This window comes from Balaenoptera musculus, chromosome 4 (genome assembly GCF_009873245.2).
Source record: "Balaenoptera musculus isolate JJ_BM4_2016_0621 chromosome 4, mBalMus1.pri.v3, whole genome shotgun sequence".
Taxonomy (NCBI): Eukaryota; Metazoa; Chordata; class Mammalia; order Artiodactyla; family Balaenopteridae; genus Balaenoptera; species Balaenoptera musculus.
Window position 1 is genome coordinate 46,986,612 of NC_045788.1, and position 20,113 is coordinate 47,006,724.

General features: G+C 38.9%; 1 protein-coding gene across 1 annotated transcript; it reads left to right on the plus strand.

The window, feature by feature from the left end:
• The first annotated feature begins 11,678 nt into the window (after positions 1–11,678).
• On the plus strand, positions 11,679–12,213 carry LOC118894626 (nucleotide triphosphate diphosphatase NUDT15-like). The gene has a single exon (XM_036851017.1). The coding sequence runs from the start codon at positions 11,679–11,681 to the stop codon at positions 12,192–12,194; it is 516 nt and encodes a 171-aa protein (XP_036706912.1). The 3' UTR covers positions 12,195–12,213.
• Positions 12,214–20,113: the final 7,900 nt, after the last annotated feature.

Below are 20,113 nucleotides of genomic sequence, written 5' to 3' on the forward strand. Positions count from 1 at the left end.
CACACAAAAAATTCAGCGGAACTCATGGGAAGTTCTGAAACTAGGATGGCCCTTCAGAATTGTACTGACTGGGGGCCAAGGCCTGGGTTTTATACTCTGCACGCACCAGTCTTTGGATTTGGGCTGCCCCCAAAGGGGGACATATCCTTGGATAAAGAGGCTGTCTTCAGTAGAGGTAGTTCCTGAAGAGGGATGGCAGCTGAAGGCTGTGTTCTGGCAGCACTCCTGGCACCTAGTGTGTAAGTCCTCCATTCCTAAAGGGGGCTCTGGGTGGCATATCGTAGCATCCAATACACTAGTCTACCACAAGCAGAGCTGGACATGTTCACTGCATCTACATCAAGCTGTTTTGAGCTGAGCCGCTCTCACAGCCCTGGCACACGAAATCACTGAGCAGATGCTTCTTTCTTCTCCTACCTCTTCACTTCCCTGACACTTTACCTTTCTTTGCATATTTAGAAGACCAACCAGTGATGTGCTTTGTTTTCTCAGCTTTTGTGTATTAAAAATCAACACGAAGACTGCAGATAGATTTAACTGACAAGGAGTCTGTTATATTGTTCTCTATGTGTAGTTCCTCTAAAAGTGTTCGGTAGATCTTAATATAGTCTCTTTTGACCTTGTTTAATTTGAATGGACACTTTTAATTAGAGCCTGCAAAATTTCTAAATGTGCCATATGGTTTGCATAAAAGATTAAGGATAGAAAGAAGGGTAATTATTGTCTGTGAAATAGCTAAAAGAATATTCAACTAGCCAGCTATCAAATGTGATTCAGATGTAAAAGACAAACTGAAAGAACAGTGATCGGTTTTGAATTACATATGATAATTCTTTTCTGGCCTTTATATTTTCTATAGAATTTGTGGGTAAGACCTTAATACAAGTAGTGAATAGACACCCCCTAAAAACTTATGTGTTGTATAGTGATCAGATGTAACTTACTTCTATCATGTGTTTGTAGCAGTTACTTACGAATACATTAAACCTTGAAAGGAGCATTTGCTCTCAGATTATATCAAAATTCTGAAAAATCTTAAATGTGGATTAAATATTGATGCTCTTTCCTTAAGTTCAGATTTTGAAATGTGGGAAATAGGCCTTGCCTGTGAACCATCTTAAGTTACTGAGGAAGTTTAAAGAAACCCTAGACAAGGTTTAGTTGTAGCTATGATACTAGATATAGAATATGTAATATATTCACTCTCTGATAAATAGAGATTGGCAGCCAGGTGCCACTGGTGATTTCAGTTACCAGTTTTGGAGACATAATGCATGTAATTTTTAAAATATAGAAGTGATTCATTCTGATTATAATATGTGTAAATAAAAAAGAGAAAGTGCAATTCTCTCTTTAGTAACCCTTTCTACCCTTTGTGCTTTCCTTTCTCTTTAGGTAGACTTAATCACTGGTGTCAGTTCTGTGTGCATCCTTAGTGGTCTTCTTCTAAGCATTATATGCATCTGCATGAATATATCTGTGTATATATTCATAAACCCTAAATATTTGCATAAACGCATATGCATATATATGCATGTACACATATATATGTATACATTCATATAATGCCATATATATTGTTCAGGAACTTTCTCTCTCTCCCACTCCTCTCTCTTATTTAGCATTATGACATCGACGTATTTTCACGCCAGCCCATTTAAATAGAACTTTTTATTTTAAAATTGTTGCATAGTAAGTATTCTATAGGGTGGATTTACCAGTTTTACTTAACCAGTTTAAAGCATGTAGATAAGTGTTCTTTGAAGCTATCTTTATTTGATTTATTACAGTTTATTTTATTAAATAGATGGATAATTTTTATTTCCTTCTAAGATCAAAGTAGTATATTTTTCTCCAGTTTTGATGCTTAAATTTTGCAAAATGTAAAATATTACATTGTTATTTATATATTTCTTAAGACTAGGATATTAATTATAAAATAAACATTTTATGTTTTAAAAAATACTTTTAAATCCTTCTTTTTCATATGTTTCGTTTCTCTGAAGCAGCCTCTTCTGTGCTTTTCCTTTTTTCTGAGAATGTAAGTTCCTCTATGACATTGTGTAATATGTAATAACAAATGCCAGGTTCTTCAAAAATAGGCGCAATCCTATAAATTAAAGTCTACCTCCAAATAAAGTTTGTATTTGGAGTTAAACTTCGCATTTTTGAGACATGCATTATAAAAACCTGACCTACTGGAGCACATTCTTCCAATTTCTAATCAATGTCCATTCAACCAGAGCAATAACTGCTTCATAAGCTAAATTAGAGTGCCTTCTTACAGCTGATAATTCTTGGTACAGCCTCTTGAGCATCAAGTGCGAATTTCAAGGGAATCCGTCCCTAGACAAATTCAGCCTTATCAGCCTGAATCCAGACAGCTTGTGCTTCCCTTTGAATGCAACTAGCCTGTATTTTTCCATCTCTTTCATTTGTGCTGCCTTTGTGAATCCACAAAATCATGTTCAGAACACTAGTGGAAGAAAGAGCATAGGGGCCAGAACGCATGCTTTCTTTACTAAAGCACTTCAGCCCCAACATGTTTGTCTTGTTTGTTCAGTTCTCAGTGAGAACCTCATCTATGTCTTGTTTGCCTGCAGTCAGAAACTCTTAAATGATAAACCTGGAAATGTATTTTCCTTACACTGTCACGTCAGGTGCTAATAGAGTTCTCCCTTTTAAAATCATATCCACTCTCTAAAATGAATGACTTAAATCTAAGTCCATACTGTGACATTTGTTGGAATATTTCTGACATTGTCAACTGTATCCTTGGCATCTGTGACTCTTTTGGATTGAAGATATGTCTCTTGATAAATAAGTTGTCCTATTAGAGCTCTTTTACGTTAAGCAAGGTATCTTTTTTCAGTGTGAGTACTTTTGTTTATATTCATGTATAGTATCATTAATTTATTAATAAATCTCTCTTAGGCTATCTACTACACCCAAGATATTACACTAAGTACTAGGGGTCATTTATTTTAGACCATATAAAAGTAGTTATAGGCAGCATGGTATGAAGGAGAAAGAACACTAGATGCAGCATCAGAGACTATGGGTTTGAATCCTCGCTTTGACATTTAAATGCTGTCAGATTTGGGCCAAAGTACTTAACCTGTAATTTTTGGATGTGAGAGCAGAAGTACAGTTCTGCCAATGCATCTAATTTACATGACTAAACTGAACATTTCATATCTCAGTCAAAAGTATCTGCATTTGAATTACCTCATTGATTTTGAGATTCCTGAAGGACTTCTTAAATAAAAGAGTATAGGCACTGAAGAAATCTCTTGTAGGAAAAAGACAACATTAATCCCAATGGAGAATTCCAGTCTCTACTCTGAAAAACATGCATTACTTGTAGGCCCAGAAAATGAAATATTCCAACGTCTGCTATGTTCAGATCTTTACTGGGCATTCTGTTAAACTTCCATTTGGTGAGTTATTACTCAGGATGGAGAGGAGAAAATACCCAGGACTGGGAAGAAGTAGTCAAGAAAGTGAGAGAGAATCACTGAAGTGCCAGGACAGCAAATCTAAGGTAGGAGAGAGAACCGAGCAGGGAGCTGGTCAGTGCTATCCACATCTACAGAAAGGTCCAAAGTACTAGGTCCACAACTACTAGGCAATCTCAGGTAACCTTTGATCAGGCGGTTTTAGCAGTATGATGAGTGAGATGGCCTAACTGCCAGAGGTGGTCAACGGAGCAGGGACAGTAATAGTTGGGCCACTGGCTTTTGGAGTTGGAGGAGTAGCAAAATGGTAAAGAGAGGGGTTGGAAAATGGAAGACACAGGGAAAAATAACCAATGACAAGGGAGAGAGGAAGAGTTAAGCTCAAGGATATAACTGATGTTATGAAGCCTGAAGGATGGAAATGGAATCAGATTGAGGGCATCATGTAGAAAAACTGACTTTAGAACTCATAAACAGAAGAGGAAGAGAAGTGGAAATAGGAGGCATTTTGTCATAGAAAGAGGGAAGTCAAAAGGGTTCTCATCAACTAGCTCAGGGTTCACAATAAGATCAAAGGGGAGCAGCTCTTGGAACCTGAGAAATGTGTGCAGGGTGACCTACATAAGTCCCAGGGTCCACTGCAAAAGTGAAAATGTGTAGTTGTTGTTCAAAAAGTAAGGAAAAAGTGTTATTATAGGTACTAAAATATAAGGCTTTTATTTTTTAAAATAATCTCTCATCCTATCAGGGTGTTTATTGCTACCGTGCTCCTTGGCATGGGGATACTTGGTGAAGTGCAGATACTCACATAGGCCCCGTTGTCCTGCCTTGCAACTAAGCATGTGTGTGCCTGAGAACCCACACAGTGCCCTGGTTGGGGGCCAGAAAGCCAATCTCTCCTGCCTACCTGCTTACAGCCTTACCCAATATGGATGGGCAAAGCCCAAGGGTTCTCTGTGCTTGGACATGCTCAGTACTGGATCAGGGGTGAGTGGGAGGCTCAGCCCTGCAAAATCATCCTCCAGGTGTGCTCTGTGGCTGCCAGCCTGGAGTGTGGCCAGCTGCTGCTAAATCTTGCCAAGATGTCATGGAGAATGTTCACCAAACCCTAACCCTCTCCCAACCCATGGGCAGGCCCTCACTGAGGGGTGTGGGCAACAGAGAGCAGCAATGGTCACTGGGTACAGGTGGGGAAGGGCAGCCTGGAGGAACCGTTTCAGAGAGAAGGGGAGTTGGTAGGAGATGAAAAGATGCGTGAGTTGAGATTCCAAGTCCTTGGATCATGCCCTATGGTCCCACCCGACTTCACCTACAAAACACAAAGGCCAAGTTAAAGTATTAGATATTTCAAAATGGTGAACATAGAACGTTAAACTCTAAACACTGGGCCCTTCTGAGCCCAATGCCCTTTGCCACTGTAAGTGTCACACGCCCTTGAAGCTGCCTCTGAGTGTGTGTGTGTGCATGTGTGTGTGTGTGTGTGTGTGTGTGTGTGTCATATAAAAAGCTTAGAATATCCACTGTAGAATTCAATAGGGCATCAGCATGAGCAGAATTGTTTGTGAGAGTTCCTCAGTAATGCTAACTTTGGTTGCTGTCTTTGGTGGAAAAGTAGAGTAAGTAGATGGTAGAGCCATATTAGGATTTTCATGGACCCCAAGGCATTTTTGCCTTCATGGACCCTTTCAGTCACAGAAAATTTTTAATGTATATTTTATGATTGCAATGATATAAAAATTCTATATTAAAATATTTTCTTCAACCTAAATGGTTATAGTATTAAAACATTTATGTGGGCCTCTAAAAATATTATGGGTCCCAAGCACTGTGCCTAACGGATAAGTTGACCCCCGGTGGATGGTGATTGTCATTCAGAACTGGCACACGCATATGGGATGGGATCAGGCAAAGGATTCCGGAGAGCCAGTGAGGACAGCTTGAGATCCTGGCTGGGTGGAGAGACGTACAAGAAGTCCCTAGGGAATGAGGAATTTTTAGATGAGGGTCTGGAGCCACAGCAAAAGGAGAGGGAAGTAGTCAAGAGGAATGGATTAATAAACAAATGAAAGTCTGGAGTCCGAGTGGGAAATAGTCTAGGTCCTATGGTGTTGAAACTTTCAAAAAATGAAAAGGTTCAGAGCTTTGGTCTAGATAAAGGCCAGTCATGGGCCACGTAAGTGTTTATTTTTAGGTTTAATTTTACTCATTGTATACACACAAAATGAGTTTTCTCAGGGAAAAAAACCTTTGTAGATGACTCTTAAATTTTAAAAAGGAAGATACCTAAATTTTACTCTCCCAGTTGCAGTTTATTTGGCTGTGATTAAAGAAAGAAATGAGAAAAGGCAATATTGTTTTGTTCCAGTTGGGGCTTTTAAATATAATCAGTGCACCAGTTTTTGTGAACAGGAACTTCAGGGTTTAAATTCAGCACATTTCTACTTAATTTACAAGTGCTAATGTTTCTGAGATAATTTTAAGAAATGTAATATCAGATTAGAGATGAGCTATTTTATAATAATGGAAGTCGCATTTAACTACAGGTTAAGTGACTACATTAAAAGGGAATACAATTATTTTAATGGATTTCTAATTAAATGCTTAAATCCTGGATTGACTAGAGGTGCACTTTAATTTAAATTGATCTTTCTTGGAAATTTGGTTGAAAGCTGTTGGCAAAGAGAAAAAAAAACTAAAAAAAAAAAAAAGATTTCGTCTTTAGTGTGTAATACGTTATGATAAATTGTACCTGTTTTGGTAAACATCAGACAAGGAAAGCTACAAAGAAAGTACAGGAGAATGTAACTTAATAATGGGTGAAAAACATAAACATATTTTTCCTAAAAGGAAGTATAACTTATAAACAAACGTAAAATGTTTATTCTCAAGAGCAAATTAAAGAAAGGTACCAATGTTACTAAATAAGTAAAGTAGCAAAATGTTGCATTGTTGTATTTGTACGATTGTGTTTATAATATTTTTTTTATGTTTTAAAATAACTTTCTCTGATGGAAAAAATACATAATTCATTATTTTCCTTCCAAATGTTTTGTATGTGGTAAAGTTACATAAATACAAAAGGACAAGGGGGAGGAGAAGAAATAGGAGGAGGAAGAAGTCATAAAAAAGATAAAACAGTGGGCTCTCTGCAGATGTGTAATCAGAGTATGAATAGCCATTTGTTAAAAATGTTGAAGGGACTCCTGCCGTGTGTAGGAGTTGAGAATAGTTTATCTTTTAAAGCCCTATCGAATCCTACAATTGGATAAATAAGTTATTCCTAGCATTTTAATTTAAAAGTTTACTAGAAAAGAAATAAAGGTGACCTTAGAAGTGGCACACAATTTAACTACCTTCACAAAAGTATAAAGCAAACTCAAGCTTTTGTAATGTAAAGAGCAACTCAAGCATCATATAGAAAAAGCAGTGCTTCTTTCCTAATATGAAGAAGAGTCCGTGGTGAGATTCTGTTTCATCTGGGTCACATGCCCTTCCTTGATCTAACCATGTGGTTAGGAAGACAGAATTCTCAGGGTGTCCCAGCTGGGGTCCTGGGCCCACCGTATAGTTTGATGGTGGTCATGGGACAGACGGGTGCCAACAGCCCTCACTCTGCCCCAGCCCACAAGAAAAGAGCTCTGTAATCACAGAAAAGAGAAGAGAAAAAAGTTTTGTTCAGATAAAATCCTTACTAGAACCCCCTAAAGTCATAATATCAATTCGTCACATACATTTTTTATCAGACTCCCATTCATGGTATGAATTGTGAGGTTTCTGGATGTATAATATGGCCAGTTCCCTTTAGCTAGTTTGATAGTTGAGGTTGAGGTGTAGAGAGGAAGTCAACTAAAAGGGGTAGGGTTAATCAGAGGTAATAGAAAAGAGAGAGGCTGGTTTCTGAGCTCTGTTTCTGAGTCTTAATTCCTAGCTTCTGAATCCTCTTCTCACTCCATCAGCTGCCCCATGACCTAGAGCTGTCCAAGGCCCCAAAGCAGCCACTCTCCTAGTTTCTCTGCTGGCTGTCCCAGCTTGTGTGTCTCTCCTTCTCACTACCATTAAGGGATCTTACTCTTTCCTTGAATCTGATATGTGGGGACAAAGCTAATCAAAATCCACCCTGAGAGGAGAACACCACCCTCACATTCACTTTCCCAAGAGAGTTTTCCCATTCACTTGTACAATCACTGGGCAAGAAAAGGCTCCCCATCTATCATCTATCTCTCATCTATCTATGTATCTATGTATCTATGTATCTATGTATCTATGTATCTATCTATCTATCTATCTATCTATCTATCTATCTATCTATCTATCTATCTATCTATCATCTATCATCTATCAACAGAACCCCAGTGTGTATTCTGTCCTGTGTCCCAACACCTGGGAAAAAATGCACCTTTCAAGCAGTGACCTCTATAGTATCCAGAGCTCCAGGTGCCCCTCCCCCCTATTCAAGACCCTTAGAGTTAGGTATTCAAAGGTCTTTGAATAATGTCTAGATCAACCCAGTTATCTCAATCAAGCAGGCAGTCAGCTAACCATTATTCATTACCTGCCTCTGATTTCCAAGCCCTGCTTTTGTCCTCCCCTCTCCCATGGCCCCTCTTCTCCCTCTTTAGATGTGTCTCCATTCACCATTCATAGGAAACACTTACTAAGCAGCATCTAAATGCTAGAGTTATGTTAGACCCCGAGGAAAAGGGGAGAAGCAGAACCAGTCACTCTCCAAAAGATTAAAACCTCTCAGAGGATCATACCTTTCATTTTCCTAGGGGGTGAACCTTGAGTTTGGCTAAACGTTTCTGTTTCTCTAGCCGAATGCCTAGGGTGAATGCCTTATCCATTCCTGGAAATAATATCCTTAGCTCTCAGCCTACAGAGAGTTTGGCTCTTTCTTGAAAACTGGAAGTGGGACTTCCCTGGTGGCGCAGTGGTTGGGAATCCGCCTGCCAATGCAGGGAACACGGGTTCAATCCCTGGTCTGGGTGGATCCCACATGCCGCAGAGCAACTAAGCCCCTGTGCCACATCTACTGAGCCTGTGCTCTAGGGCCCACGTGCTGCAACTACTGAAGCCCGCGTGCCTAGAGCCCCTGCTCTGCAACAAGAGAAGCCACCACAATGAGAAGCCTATGCACTGCAACGAAGAGTAGCCCCCGCTCACCACAACTAGAGAAAGCCCACGCGCAGCAATGAAGACCCAACGCAACCAAAAAATAAATAAATAAAATAAAATAATTAAAAAAAAAAAGAAAACTGGAAGAGAATGAATGTATTTGGACTGTGAGTTGAACTGGATGTAGAGAAAAGTAGCTAAGCAAAATAAACTAGATGAATTTTTGTTCAGCTCAGTTTTACTGGCTCACTCACCTTCCTTTGCCATTTGTGTGTGATATGATGAAGTACTAAGATGGTGTTGCATATCATTAAGTGTATGTCAAGTTGATGTTTGCAGTAAGCTCTGTGTACAAGCTTTGTTTTCATTGCTTGCAGCTCCCTCACATAAAGAGACTGTGATGACAATATCGTATCACAATATACCAGAGCCTCGTCACAGTGTGATCCTCAGGGATGATATTGGGTCACGTTATAGATGAAGCAGCAATATAATAGATCCAAGAAAGCATGACCTTGGAAGCTCTGTTTTCAATAAGAAGAAAGAATAGGTTATTCTGGGCTTGGAAAAAATTTTAAAAATAGTCATCCTCAAAGACTAACTTGCTGTCCACATTCTGCACTGTAGCAGAAAGACTTTATAATTTCCAAATCGACCAGATCGTTTTCAGTCCTCATTTCATTTGATTTTCAACAGAATTGATTTTGTTGTTCATTCCCTTTTAAAAAGTCTCTCCTCCTTGGGTACCAGGATTCCACACTGTCTGCTTCTTTCCACCTTCTCCCACTCCTCTTTCTCAGTCTTTTTTGCTGAGCCTTCTTTCTCTAAATTAATCTATCCATTACTCATCTATTCATTTTTTTTTTGGCCACGCCAGGTGGCATGTGAGATCTTAGTTCCCTGACCAGGGATCAAACCTGTGCCCACCACAGTGGAAGCACGGAGTCTTAACCACCGGACCTCCAGGGAAGTCCCTTTTATTTTTCACTTTTTCAACAAATATTTGTTGTGCGTACTATGGGCCAGGCACTGACTTAAGTACTGGAAATACAGCGATAAGCAAAATACACACCATCTCTGCCCTCAAGGAGCTAACATATAGTAAAATTGTTGGTTCCCTGGATTGGGTATTTTCGATGTTCTTTAAAATCTCATTGCAGGCACACAAGTATGACATCTTTTCCTTCCTCCTTCCTGAGCTAACACAAAGGATCAGCTTGTCAAATCAGGCCCAGGAAGATAAGAGATCTATCCAGTATTATGCTTTGCTAATAATTTCAAGACTACAAGCAATCAACAGGCATAAGTGGAACAAGGAGAAAACAGGAATATCTCTGCGGCTGCTCGAGTCTTTCCACTCTGCAATGGACATGATCTCTCTAACCCAGAGTAACAGATGCTCATGTGTGTGATTTCTCTTCTGTATATAACAAGGACTGTGCAGGGTCTCAGATTCTACCCTACTTTTACATTAACCAGTTAGCCTGTAACTGTTTCATAGATGCTGACAGAAGACATGAGACTCCTGGGTTAGAAACAAAGGACTTTATTACTCTGGGCAAAAGCAGTAGCCAGAGCTTCATTTGTTTGTGTCAATTCCCCATGTCCCCCCCAAATCCCATAGCAGTGACACAAAGGGCTCATTATAGATGCCTACATATCAGTTGGTTGCATTACACAAGGGGAACACTGAGCTTGGGGAATCCACCACTCTTAGAGTTAGTGGAAACAAGCCTGTTTGTTTTCTCAGTGGAGATGTTAGCTCATCTCTCTGTGCAAACCCAGCCCTGAAAAATAGCTTGGGTAAAGAGTGATCAGACATAAAATAATGTAAGGATGCTCAGGGTCCAGTGTAGATTGCTACTCCCAGCATATACTTTCTCTTGGAATGCACTAATATGGTTTGAGATTATCAATAATTTGAGAATTCCCTCTCTTATATCTTTAAGTCAACCTTCTCTATTGGTCCCTTCCCATCAATATTTAAACTAATGCAAATCTGGTCCACCTTAAAAACTCTCTCCCTCTACCACACTCTCCTGTCCAAATACAACCTTTTCTTAATAGTCAAACTTATTACAATATGGGTCCTAACATTCTGTCTCCCTTTCTTTGTCTCCAGCTTCTTCTTCAACCCCCTACACTGCATCTGGGATCAATTTGATACTCTATTGAAACAGCCTTCTAAGTCTCAGCTTCCTCCTCTGTAGGTAGAAGTAACAGAAATATTCACTTAATAGGTCTGTTCTGAGTATGAAATATGTTAATAAATGTGACGAGTTGAGAGCAGTGCCTGGCACATTGTCCGTGTTCAGTAATTGTTAGGTGGCAATCTCGTCCTCATCATTGTCATCAATGAAATTCTTGTTGCTAAATCCAGTGGGCACTTTTTAGTTCCTATTTGACATCCCTGTGTTGACCACTTTTTCCTTCTTGAAACTCCCCCTCCTTCAGCTTCCATGATGCCAGACTCTCTTAATTTTCCTCTCACTTCTCTGGACAGCCTTCTTGGTCAGATTTGTGTGTTCTGTCTCAGGCTGTCTTAAATGGTGATATCCCTCAGAGTCCTCTGTTAACCTCCTTTCTCTTTTTTATCTACATGCTTTCACTTAATGATATTATCCACTCCCGTGCCTGAATTACTTTCTATATGGAGATGCCAATACTCTGTACCTTTTCATTTACTTTTTTAACAGATATTTTTAGGACATCTTCTATGTGCCAAACACTGGGATAGCTATTGTGAGTAAAACCGACAGGATTCCTGCTCTCATGCGACTTAGTCTTTAATAGGGAAAGCAGATATAAAACAAATAATCACCCATACGACTCTACACCTATAGATGAGTTAATGGCTCCAAAGCAAAGATAGTCCTAAGAAAGTATAACACGTCAATCTGACCTAGGGTAAAGGAGAAATGCAGGGCTCCTTAAGGCAGTGGTGCTTGGGTAGACATTAACAGGATGCAAAGGCACTCACTAGGTAAAGGAGGAGAGAAGGAAATAAAAGAGAGTACAAAGTATTCAAGGAACTTAAAGAAGATCAGTTTTGCTAAAACATCGTAAGGGGAAAAGAAGAGCAAGATAGAATTAGACTCTCAGGCTATGACGACCAGGGCAGAGCAGCAGGGGCAGCGCCCAGGAGTCGGGGTAGGAATCGTGGTGACCGGCTGCAGGCATCCTCACTGCATTCTCCTGGGGAGGAAGAAAGGGTCATTTGGAGCCGGCAATTTCCAACTTCCCAGGGGCCACTTGGAGTTCGGTGAAAGCTGGAAAGAATGTGCTCAAAGGGAAACCTGGGAAGAAGCAGCTCTTCACCTGAAAAATGTCCGCTTGGCCTCGGTTGTGAATTCTTTCGTTGAGGAAGAGAATTACCATTATGTCACTATTTTAATGAAAGGAGAGGTGGACGTGACTCATGGTTCAGAACCAAAGAATGTAGAGCCTGAGAAAAATGAAAGTTGGGAGTGGATTCCTTGGGAAGAATTTCCTCCCCTGGACCAGCTTTTCTGGGCACTATGTTGTTTAAAGGAACAAGGCTACGATCCATTTAAAGAAGATTTGGATCATCTGGTAGGATATAAAGGAAATCACCTACAGGTGAACAAGGAGACTCCCTGATTTTTTTTTTTTTAATGGGTTAGCCAAAAAGTTCATTCGGTTTTCCTGTAAGATGGCTCTAGTAGCGCTTAGTTGTCTTTAACTTCATTCGAAAAAATTTTTGTTAGATTGTATTGTGACAGCTGTCACATCAGTGTGCATTTAAAAAAACACTTATCAAAACTGGTGAATTTTTGTGTAACCATTTTAATATTGAAGATGGAAGAAAAAAGCAACATCTTTGGCATATTATGCTTGATTATTTCAAGAAAGGTAAAAATGCAACTGAAACGCAAAAAAAGATTTGTGCAGTGTATAGAGAAGGTGCTGTGACTGAGCGAACGTGTCAAAAGTGGTTTGCGAAGTTTCGTGCTGGAGATTTCTCGCTGGACGATGCTCCACGGTCGGGTAGACCAGTTGAAGTTGATAGCGATCAAATCGAGACATTAACTGAGAACAATCAACGTTATACCACGCGGGAGATAGCCGACATACTCAAATTATCCAAATCAACTGTTGAAAATCATTTGCTCCAGCCTGGTTATATGAATCGCTTTGATGTTTGGGTTCCACATAAGTGAAAAAAACCTTCTTGACCGTATTTCTGCATGCGATTCTCTACTGAAACGTAATGAAAACGTTCCATTTTTAAAACAAATTGTGAAGGGCAATGAAAAGTGGATACTGTACAATAATGTGGAAAGGAAGAGATCGTGGGGCAAGTGAAATGAACCACCACCAAGCACACCAAAGGCTGGTCTTCATCCAAAGAAGGTGATGTTGCGTATATGGTGGGATTGGAAGGGAGTTCTCTATTATGAGCTCCTTCCGGAAAACCAAACGATTAATTCCAGCAAGTACTGCCCCCAATTAGACCAACTGAAAGCAGCACTCGATGAAAAGCGTCCAGAATTAGTCAACAGAAAACGCATAATCTTCCGTCAGGATAATGCAAGACTGCATGTTTCTTTGACGACCAGGCAAAAACTGTTACAGCTTGTCTGGGAAGTTCTGATTCATCCGCCGTATTCACCAGACATTGCACCTTCGGATTTCCATTTATTTTGGTCTTTACAAAATTCTCTTAATGGAAAAAATTTCAATTCCCTGGAAGACTGTAAAAGGCACCTGGCACAGTTCTTTGCTCAAAATGATATAAAATTTTGGGAAGATGTAATTATGAAGTTGCCTGAAAAATGGCAGAAGGTAGTGGAACAAAAGGGTGAATATGTTGTTCAACGAAGTTCTTGGTGAAAATGAAAAATGTGTCTTTTATTTTACCCAAAAAACCAAAGGAACTTTTTGGCCAACCCATACATAAAAGGCAAAACAAGGTCCTGTTAAAGAATGAAAAATATCTACATTTCAGAACAACTCCATTTTATCTGAAAAGTCCTACGTGATTGCCAGTAATCTATTTGGAGTCTCTTAATATACCCAACACCCTTTCAGCCAGTACTTGTGAAAAATTTTCAGGGATTGTGTTATGAATTGTATTTCAGACTCAGAAAATGTGATAAATGGTGATGTTGTGGTAATTCTGCTTTCCCTATTTCTCTGTGGTATTGACTGTGCTGTTTGTCATTACCAGTGTGCATGGAGGAGAGTGCAGAATTTGTCTTAGTGTTTCAGTTCTAATAGAGAACCTAATTCAGGTGCAGGACATTCTGCAACAGTATGCCCGTTGCAGAATTTAACACATTTGTTGATTTTCCTCTTTTATTTAAATCAAAAAAAATTTGGGTAATATATTGTGACAGTCCCTGCAACTAGAGCAAACAGGACAGGTCTTTAGGGTGTATTTCCCAGGTTTCCGATTGAGAACCTAAAGTAAGCGAAGTGAGACAAACCATTCAGGATCTGTATCCCATCATTAACAGGCCCTGTCATTTTGGATCTCTCAGTTGATCTGAGATTCAGCTTCCTTATGTGTAAAATGCTATTAGACTAGGGCAGTGGATCTCAACGTGTGACCCAGGGAAGTCCTCAAGACCCTTTCAAGGGTCCTCAGGGTTAAAGCTGTTTTTGTCATATGAAGACTTCATTTGCTTTTTTCATTCTCATTCTTTCCTGAGTGTACAGAGGAGTTTGCATGTTGTGTGATACTGTAGCAGACTGAATGCAAAGCAGATATGAGAGTCTAGCTCTCTTCTATTAAGCTAGATGTGAAAGAAATGGACAAAAATGTAAAACAATGCCACTCTTCTCACTGGTTCTTTTGTTTTTTCTTTAAAGAAAAATACCTATATTTTTTATAAAAATTATGTTAACATATAACGGTTTTTGTTATTTGTAAGTAAATTAATAAAAGAATTCTTAAAAAACAAAAAAAATGAGGGAGAGAGAATTAGAGAAGGAAGCAGAGACCAGACCACACAAGGGCCTCCAGACCATGTTGGTGTTCAGTTTAATCCTAAGAGCAACGGGAAGGAATTGAAGGGTATAAAACTGAGACAGGAGTGAGGAAGCGGGTGACATGATCAAATTTTTGTTTTTGAAACATCACTGTGGTGCAGCAGATATTAGAGGACCCAGTAGTGGATGGCGGGGGCAGGGGGGGCTTTAGTTTGGATTTGAGTGGTGTCAGTGGACATGAGAAATGGACAGATTTGAGATGTTTTAGGAGATAATTTTGATATAGTAAAATTTGATATTAGATCAAATGTGGGTGAAGGAAGGGAAAATATCAAGTATGACCCCTAAGTTTAGACTTGTGCAGGTAGATAGATGGTAGCTGAAAAATACCCCCATAGTTTTCTCCTGATTTTCGTCCACATACTCAGTTGCCTACTATATATATATCCCTAACTTCCAATCTCACTTGCCCATCAAATCATGATGTCCAAAACTGAACTATTCTTCTAGTATCAAATGTTCCTCCTGTGCTATTGCAGTGAATGCGGTGAATGCCACAGCCAGCCATCCAGTTGTTCAAGTCAGTTGACCTTGACTCTTTCTTCTCCATCACATCCAGCTAATAACCAAATCATTTTGATTTTCTCTTCTTAAGCTCTTTTATATCTGCCCACATTTCTCTGTTTCCACTGCTACTAGCTTAGGTCAAGTCCTCATCTTTTATTTGGATTTTGGCAATTGCTGTTACTTGGCTTCCCTGCCTTCAGTCTCCCACTTCTCTAATCTATCCTTTGCCCTGCTGGTGCCCATGGTCTATAAAGTAAAGCCATGTTTCCTTAGTATGGCAGAAAAGACTCTCCATAATCAGGCCCTAGCCACATCTTTAGCATAATAATTTTTTGGTTTAATCCTTACTCTACACAGACCAAATCAAGGAACCCTCACAGAGCAATTGTGAGGAAACCATTCAAGAAGGCATCTTCAACCCCTCTAGCACTATCAGATATACCACAACTTTGCACAGGCAGTTTGATAAACCCATATATTTGTAATAAAAATGAACCAAAATTGTGACAAATCCTCAAATTCATTAGAATCTTGACAGAATATAATTGCTCCAATAATGTTACAAGCCTTGGTGAATATAGATTAAAACATTTTACTGATTGGAAGACAATAAATCTTTTTGGAAAGTGTGTACTAAGTTTGAGCTGCACTGGGTAACTTCCTCCTGCACATCCACTTTACAGTATGCATGCCTCAGTTAGATGATTTCTTTTACAATCAATAGAATCATGTGACTTAAAATGCTTAAACCACAAAAGGGAGGGTACTGAATCACTTAACTGAGGAGGTCAGAGGTAGGAGGGCTTCAGGCATAGTTCATTCAGGGCTCCAATTCCTGTTTTCTGTTAGTTCTTCAGCACTGTCCTCTTTGTTGGCTTTATATTTAGTGTAGCTTCATTCATGGGAACAAAATATCTACTGCATGATGGCTCATACACACATTACAATTTCCAGAGCAAGAGGGCCTCTGTGTCCCAGGGTTCCCAACCTATAAGTTGAGCTTCCTGCTGATTGGATCACATCTGAACTAATTCATTCATTCCTGAGATGGTCATATGCTAATAAAGACATTACCTGGTCCAATCACTGTGGCAGATGGAGGTAGGTTTATGCCAAGAAAAGTCCACCTCAGATTTGAGAGAGGAGTGGTGTTCATCAGTCCCGTATAATCTACATGGTTTCTCTAAAATGACAGGGATAAAATTCCCCAAAGGAAAACCTGATAGTTATTGAGTATTAGTGAACAAGAAAAATGGATGAATCCCAAACAGCCAACCTGTGAATATTCATTATAGACACAATTTAAATTTGTTCATGAGCAAACAAAAATTACTCTGTGCCCTGGAGTTTTTAAAGCAACTTGTAAAGGGTCAAAAACAAATATCAGTAGTCTATTGCAAGGGTGAAGAGAGCGAAGTGGAACAGAGCCCATTTCTAAGAAATCCCATTGATGAATATGGGTGGATGGAAGACTGAATTATGTGGATGGCTCTCAAACCACACATTCATTCATTCATTCATAGAACATTTATGGAGTATCAACTCTATTCCAGAAAATGCTTAATGTGACAGGATCCTTGACCTTAAGGACTTCATCCGATCAGGAACTACAGAATTAAGATACAAGTGAAAAGTCAGCAATATTGCATATCAGAGTGAAAGTATAATAGAACAGAGTGAAAATAAAGCCACATAGAAAATCTAGTGGAGTCTTCAACACAACCTTTAATATTTCCTTCAAATCTAACACTTCTATAATGCAGTCTTTAACATAAAGCAATGCTTATTTCCAATCAACAGGTGTCCGAGAACAGAAACCTATATTGCCTATATTAAAAGGTAAATGGAAGAATAATTTATCTTACTCTGGCTGCACACTCTAAAAAAATAATATAAAACAACCTTGATTGTTTGGAAACAAAAGTGGATCATTGTTGTCTCAGGGAGCTTTTATGTGCAAAATACATTTGATAATAGTGTGACTTCTTTTAAGCTATTATATTCTGTGATCATCTGGGGAAATAGTTTGGGGGATAAATACAGCAGAAATATTTAGAGAAAGGACATTAAAAAGGAAGAATAGCAGGCACAGTTGATTCTTTTTTGACATTCTTTTACAGTATAAAAATCATCAAATCCTTGGTCCATATCACAGGGATAATGCTGAAAAAATTCTAATCACTTTATCATTATTCCCAGAAGTGTCCTGGAGCTCCAATTCTGAGGGCAGGGCTTTCTGTAAGCATCTAACATTAAGATATAACTGAGAGAAAAATTGGAGAAATGGTTTCTTCACATGAAGTATACTTCATAATAAAATTTTAATGTAATATTGACATTTCTAGTTTTTAACTCTGTTGGGCAGAATCTTGATGGAAAAGAAAATCACTTGTGACAGCTTCAGCATGAGTGTCTAATATCATGGCAATTTAACCCGGTTTTATCCTATATCAGAGGTATTTCATCAGAAAAGAACTAAAATGTCCTTCATGTTTTACAGAAGAAAGTCATTTCTCGTAACAGATAATGCTAACATTGTCTTAAAAATATTAGCTATTATTGAGTGAATAGTGTGGGAAATATGGGTGGTTTATTTTCAGAGGTTTTGGTAAATAATTTAATGTATGTATATATGTTTGTATGTATGTGTATACACACACTATTTTGGTCAGAGTATTGATTTATCTATCTGAACTGAATTGGTCTGCTTTGGTCAAACAGCTGAGAAGTTGAGCCAAATCATGACATTTGTGACCCGTGTGACATTTACAGTTGAACAGAGGACTCAGGCTCACTACTCAGAGTATGGTCCACAGACCACAGCTTCAGAATTGCCTTGGATCTATTAGAAATGCAAAATCCAGCCCCTCAGCCCCAGATCTACTGAATCAGCATCTGCATTATAACAAGATCTCTAGGAGATTAAAGCATTAACTACATAAGGGGATCTCAACTCTGGCTCCCCATTAGAATCACTAAAGGTGATTTTCAAATATTTGATTCCCAAGTCTTACCCCAGACCAATTAAATCAGACTTTTTTAAGGACAGGACCAAGGCTTGGGTATTTCTAAATGCCCACCAAGTGATTCTAATGCACTGCCAGATTTGAGAACGGTAGGTTACACAATGCCCAAACAATCAGTAAATCCAGTGTATTCTGAAAGGACAAAAAAGAAGAAGAAAGTCAAACCAATTACTTTGCATTTGGTACCACTCTATAAATGATTGATTTTTTAAACTGTTAGTAAGTTTGCTTAGCTACTGTGTGGACACAGCCTGCTATGTCTCAACCTGCCCAGAAGTGTATTGTATTGTAAATCAAGAAGAGGAAGACTTTGCTATCTAAATTAATTAAAAGAAGATTTTAGGTTTGTTTTTCAACTTTACTTTCTTTTGCCAACCTTATTCACCAACCTGACAGGTCTAAATACTGAATCTCAGACACTGCATGTTTAAACCTCTGCACCTTTGGATTACCCATCCTTTTCTCCATGCACTCAATTCTCAGTTTTTACCTCAAACATTCCCTTATCACTGTAGCCCAAATGCATTTCCCTTTCCCTGAATTCCCACATTTCTCAGTACTTCTATCATTGCCTGTTTGATTTCTACATATAATCTCAAGCATTAGCAGTCTATTCCAATCTCTTATGCATGAATAGGAAAGGAAAACATAAATCAGAGCATAGTACATGTGGCAGTCATTATTATCCCATCTTACAGATGAGGAAACTGAGTCTCAGAGAGGCAAAGGGACAGGTTAATAAGTTTCAACACTAAGATATTTTTCCCAAGACTGTCTGACTCAGAGGACAGAGGAAGTTTGGTTTGCTTTTGTTTGTTAGTGTGTATGTGTTTTTAATAGATTATAGTACTTTAATTATAGTTCTGGGGCAGATTAAGAATATGAACACACTAAAACATACTGAAAGAATACTCATCCTTAAAATCAATGTCCACTCTGATCTTTGGAATGAACCCAGTGATTTTTCTCTTTTACACTAACTTGGTTTCTCTTGCCAGAAAATTATTGGAGCTTGAATGGGAAGGGGAGGTATTCTTTGTATGCTTCTTTCTTTAAAATTACTTTTTAATACACAAGTAGTAACTGAATAACTTTCTTGTGAAAACTTAGAACATTATAGATGTGGATAACATTCCTTGTCCAACACACACATCTTGCACTCTACTCAGTCAGATACCTTCCTTCCCTCCTCAGAAGTAATCATTTTATCTGTGCACACTCTTTAAGACATTTTTAATGTATTTAAATACATATATATGGTATATTATAAAACATTTTGATCATGGCAAATACTGATATATTGATTGTTTTGTTGATAAAAACATATGACTCTTGGGAATTAAGAGTTTTATTTGTATGTCTAAAGTAAAAGACCTGGGAAGGATATATAATTCAGAGGTTGACAGAATTAAGATTCAAAATTATATCTCAACCCTGTGAATAATACCCTAAAGCTAGAAAGATAAAATTTTAGGTAGCATAAATATTAAAGCTCTGCACAAAGTACAAGTTACAAATGGAGAATTCTGATTTGATATTAGTTTATATGGAAAAAATTAGTGGTTTATCACAGACTCAAAATTTAATAAAAATTCTAACACTTTGGGGGCTTCCCTGGTGGCGCAGTGGTTGAGAATCTGCCTGCCAATGCAGGGGACACGGGTTCGAGCCCTGGTCTGGGAAGATCCCACATGCCGCGGAGAAACTAGGCCCGTGTGCCACAACTACTGAGCCTGCGCGTCTGGAGCCTGTGCCCCGCAACGGGAGGGGCCGCGATGGTGAAAGGCCCGCGCACCGCGATGAAGAGCGGTCCCCGCACCGCGATGAAGAGTGGCTCCCGCTTGCCGCAACTGGAGAAAGCCCTCGCACGAACCGAAGACCCAACACAGCCAAAAATAAATAAATAAATAAATAAATAAAGTAGCTATAAAACGCAGCTTTCTAAAAAAAAAAAAAAAAAAATTCTAACACTTTGAAAAGTCAGTAGTTCTT

What these genes read in the sequence shown, in the direction of transcription:
- LOC118894626 (XM_036851017.1), top strand. Translation starts at nt 11,679, where the DNA reads ATGACGACCAGGGCAGAGCAGCAGGGGCAGCGCCCAGGAGTCGGGGTA.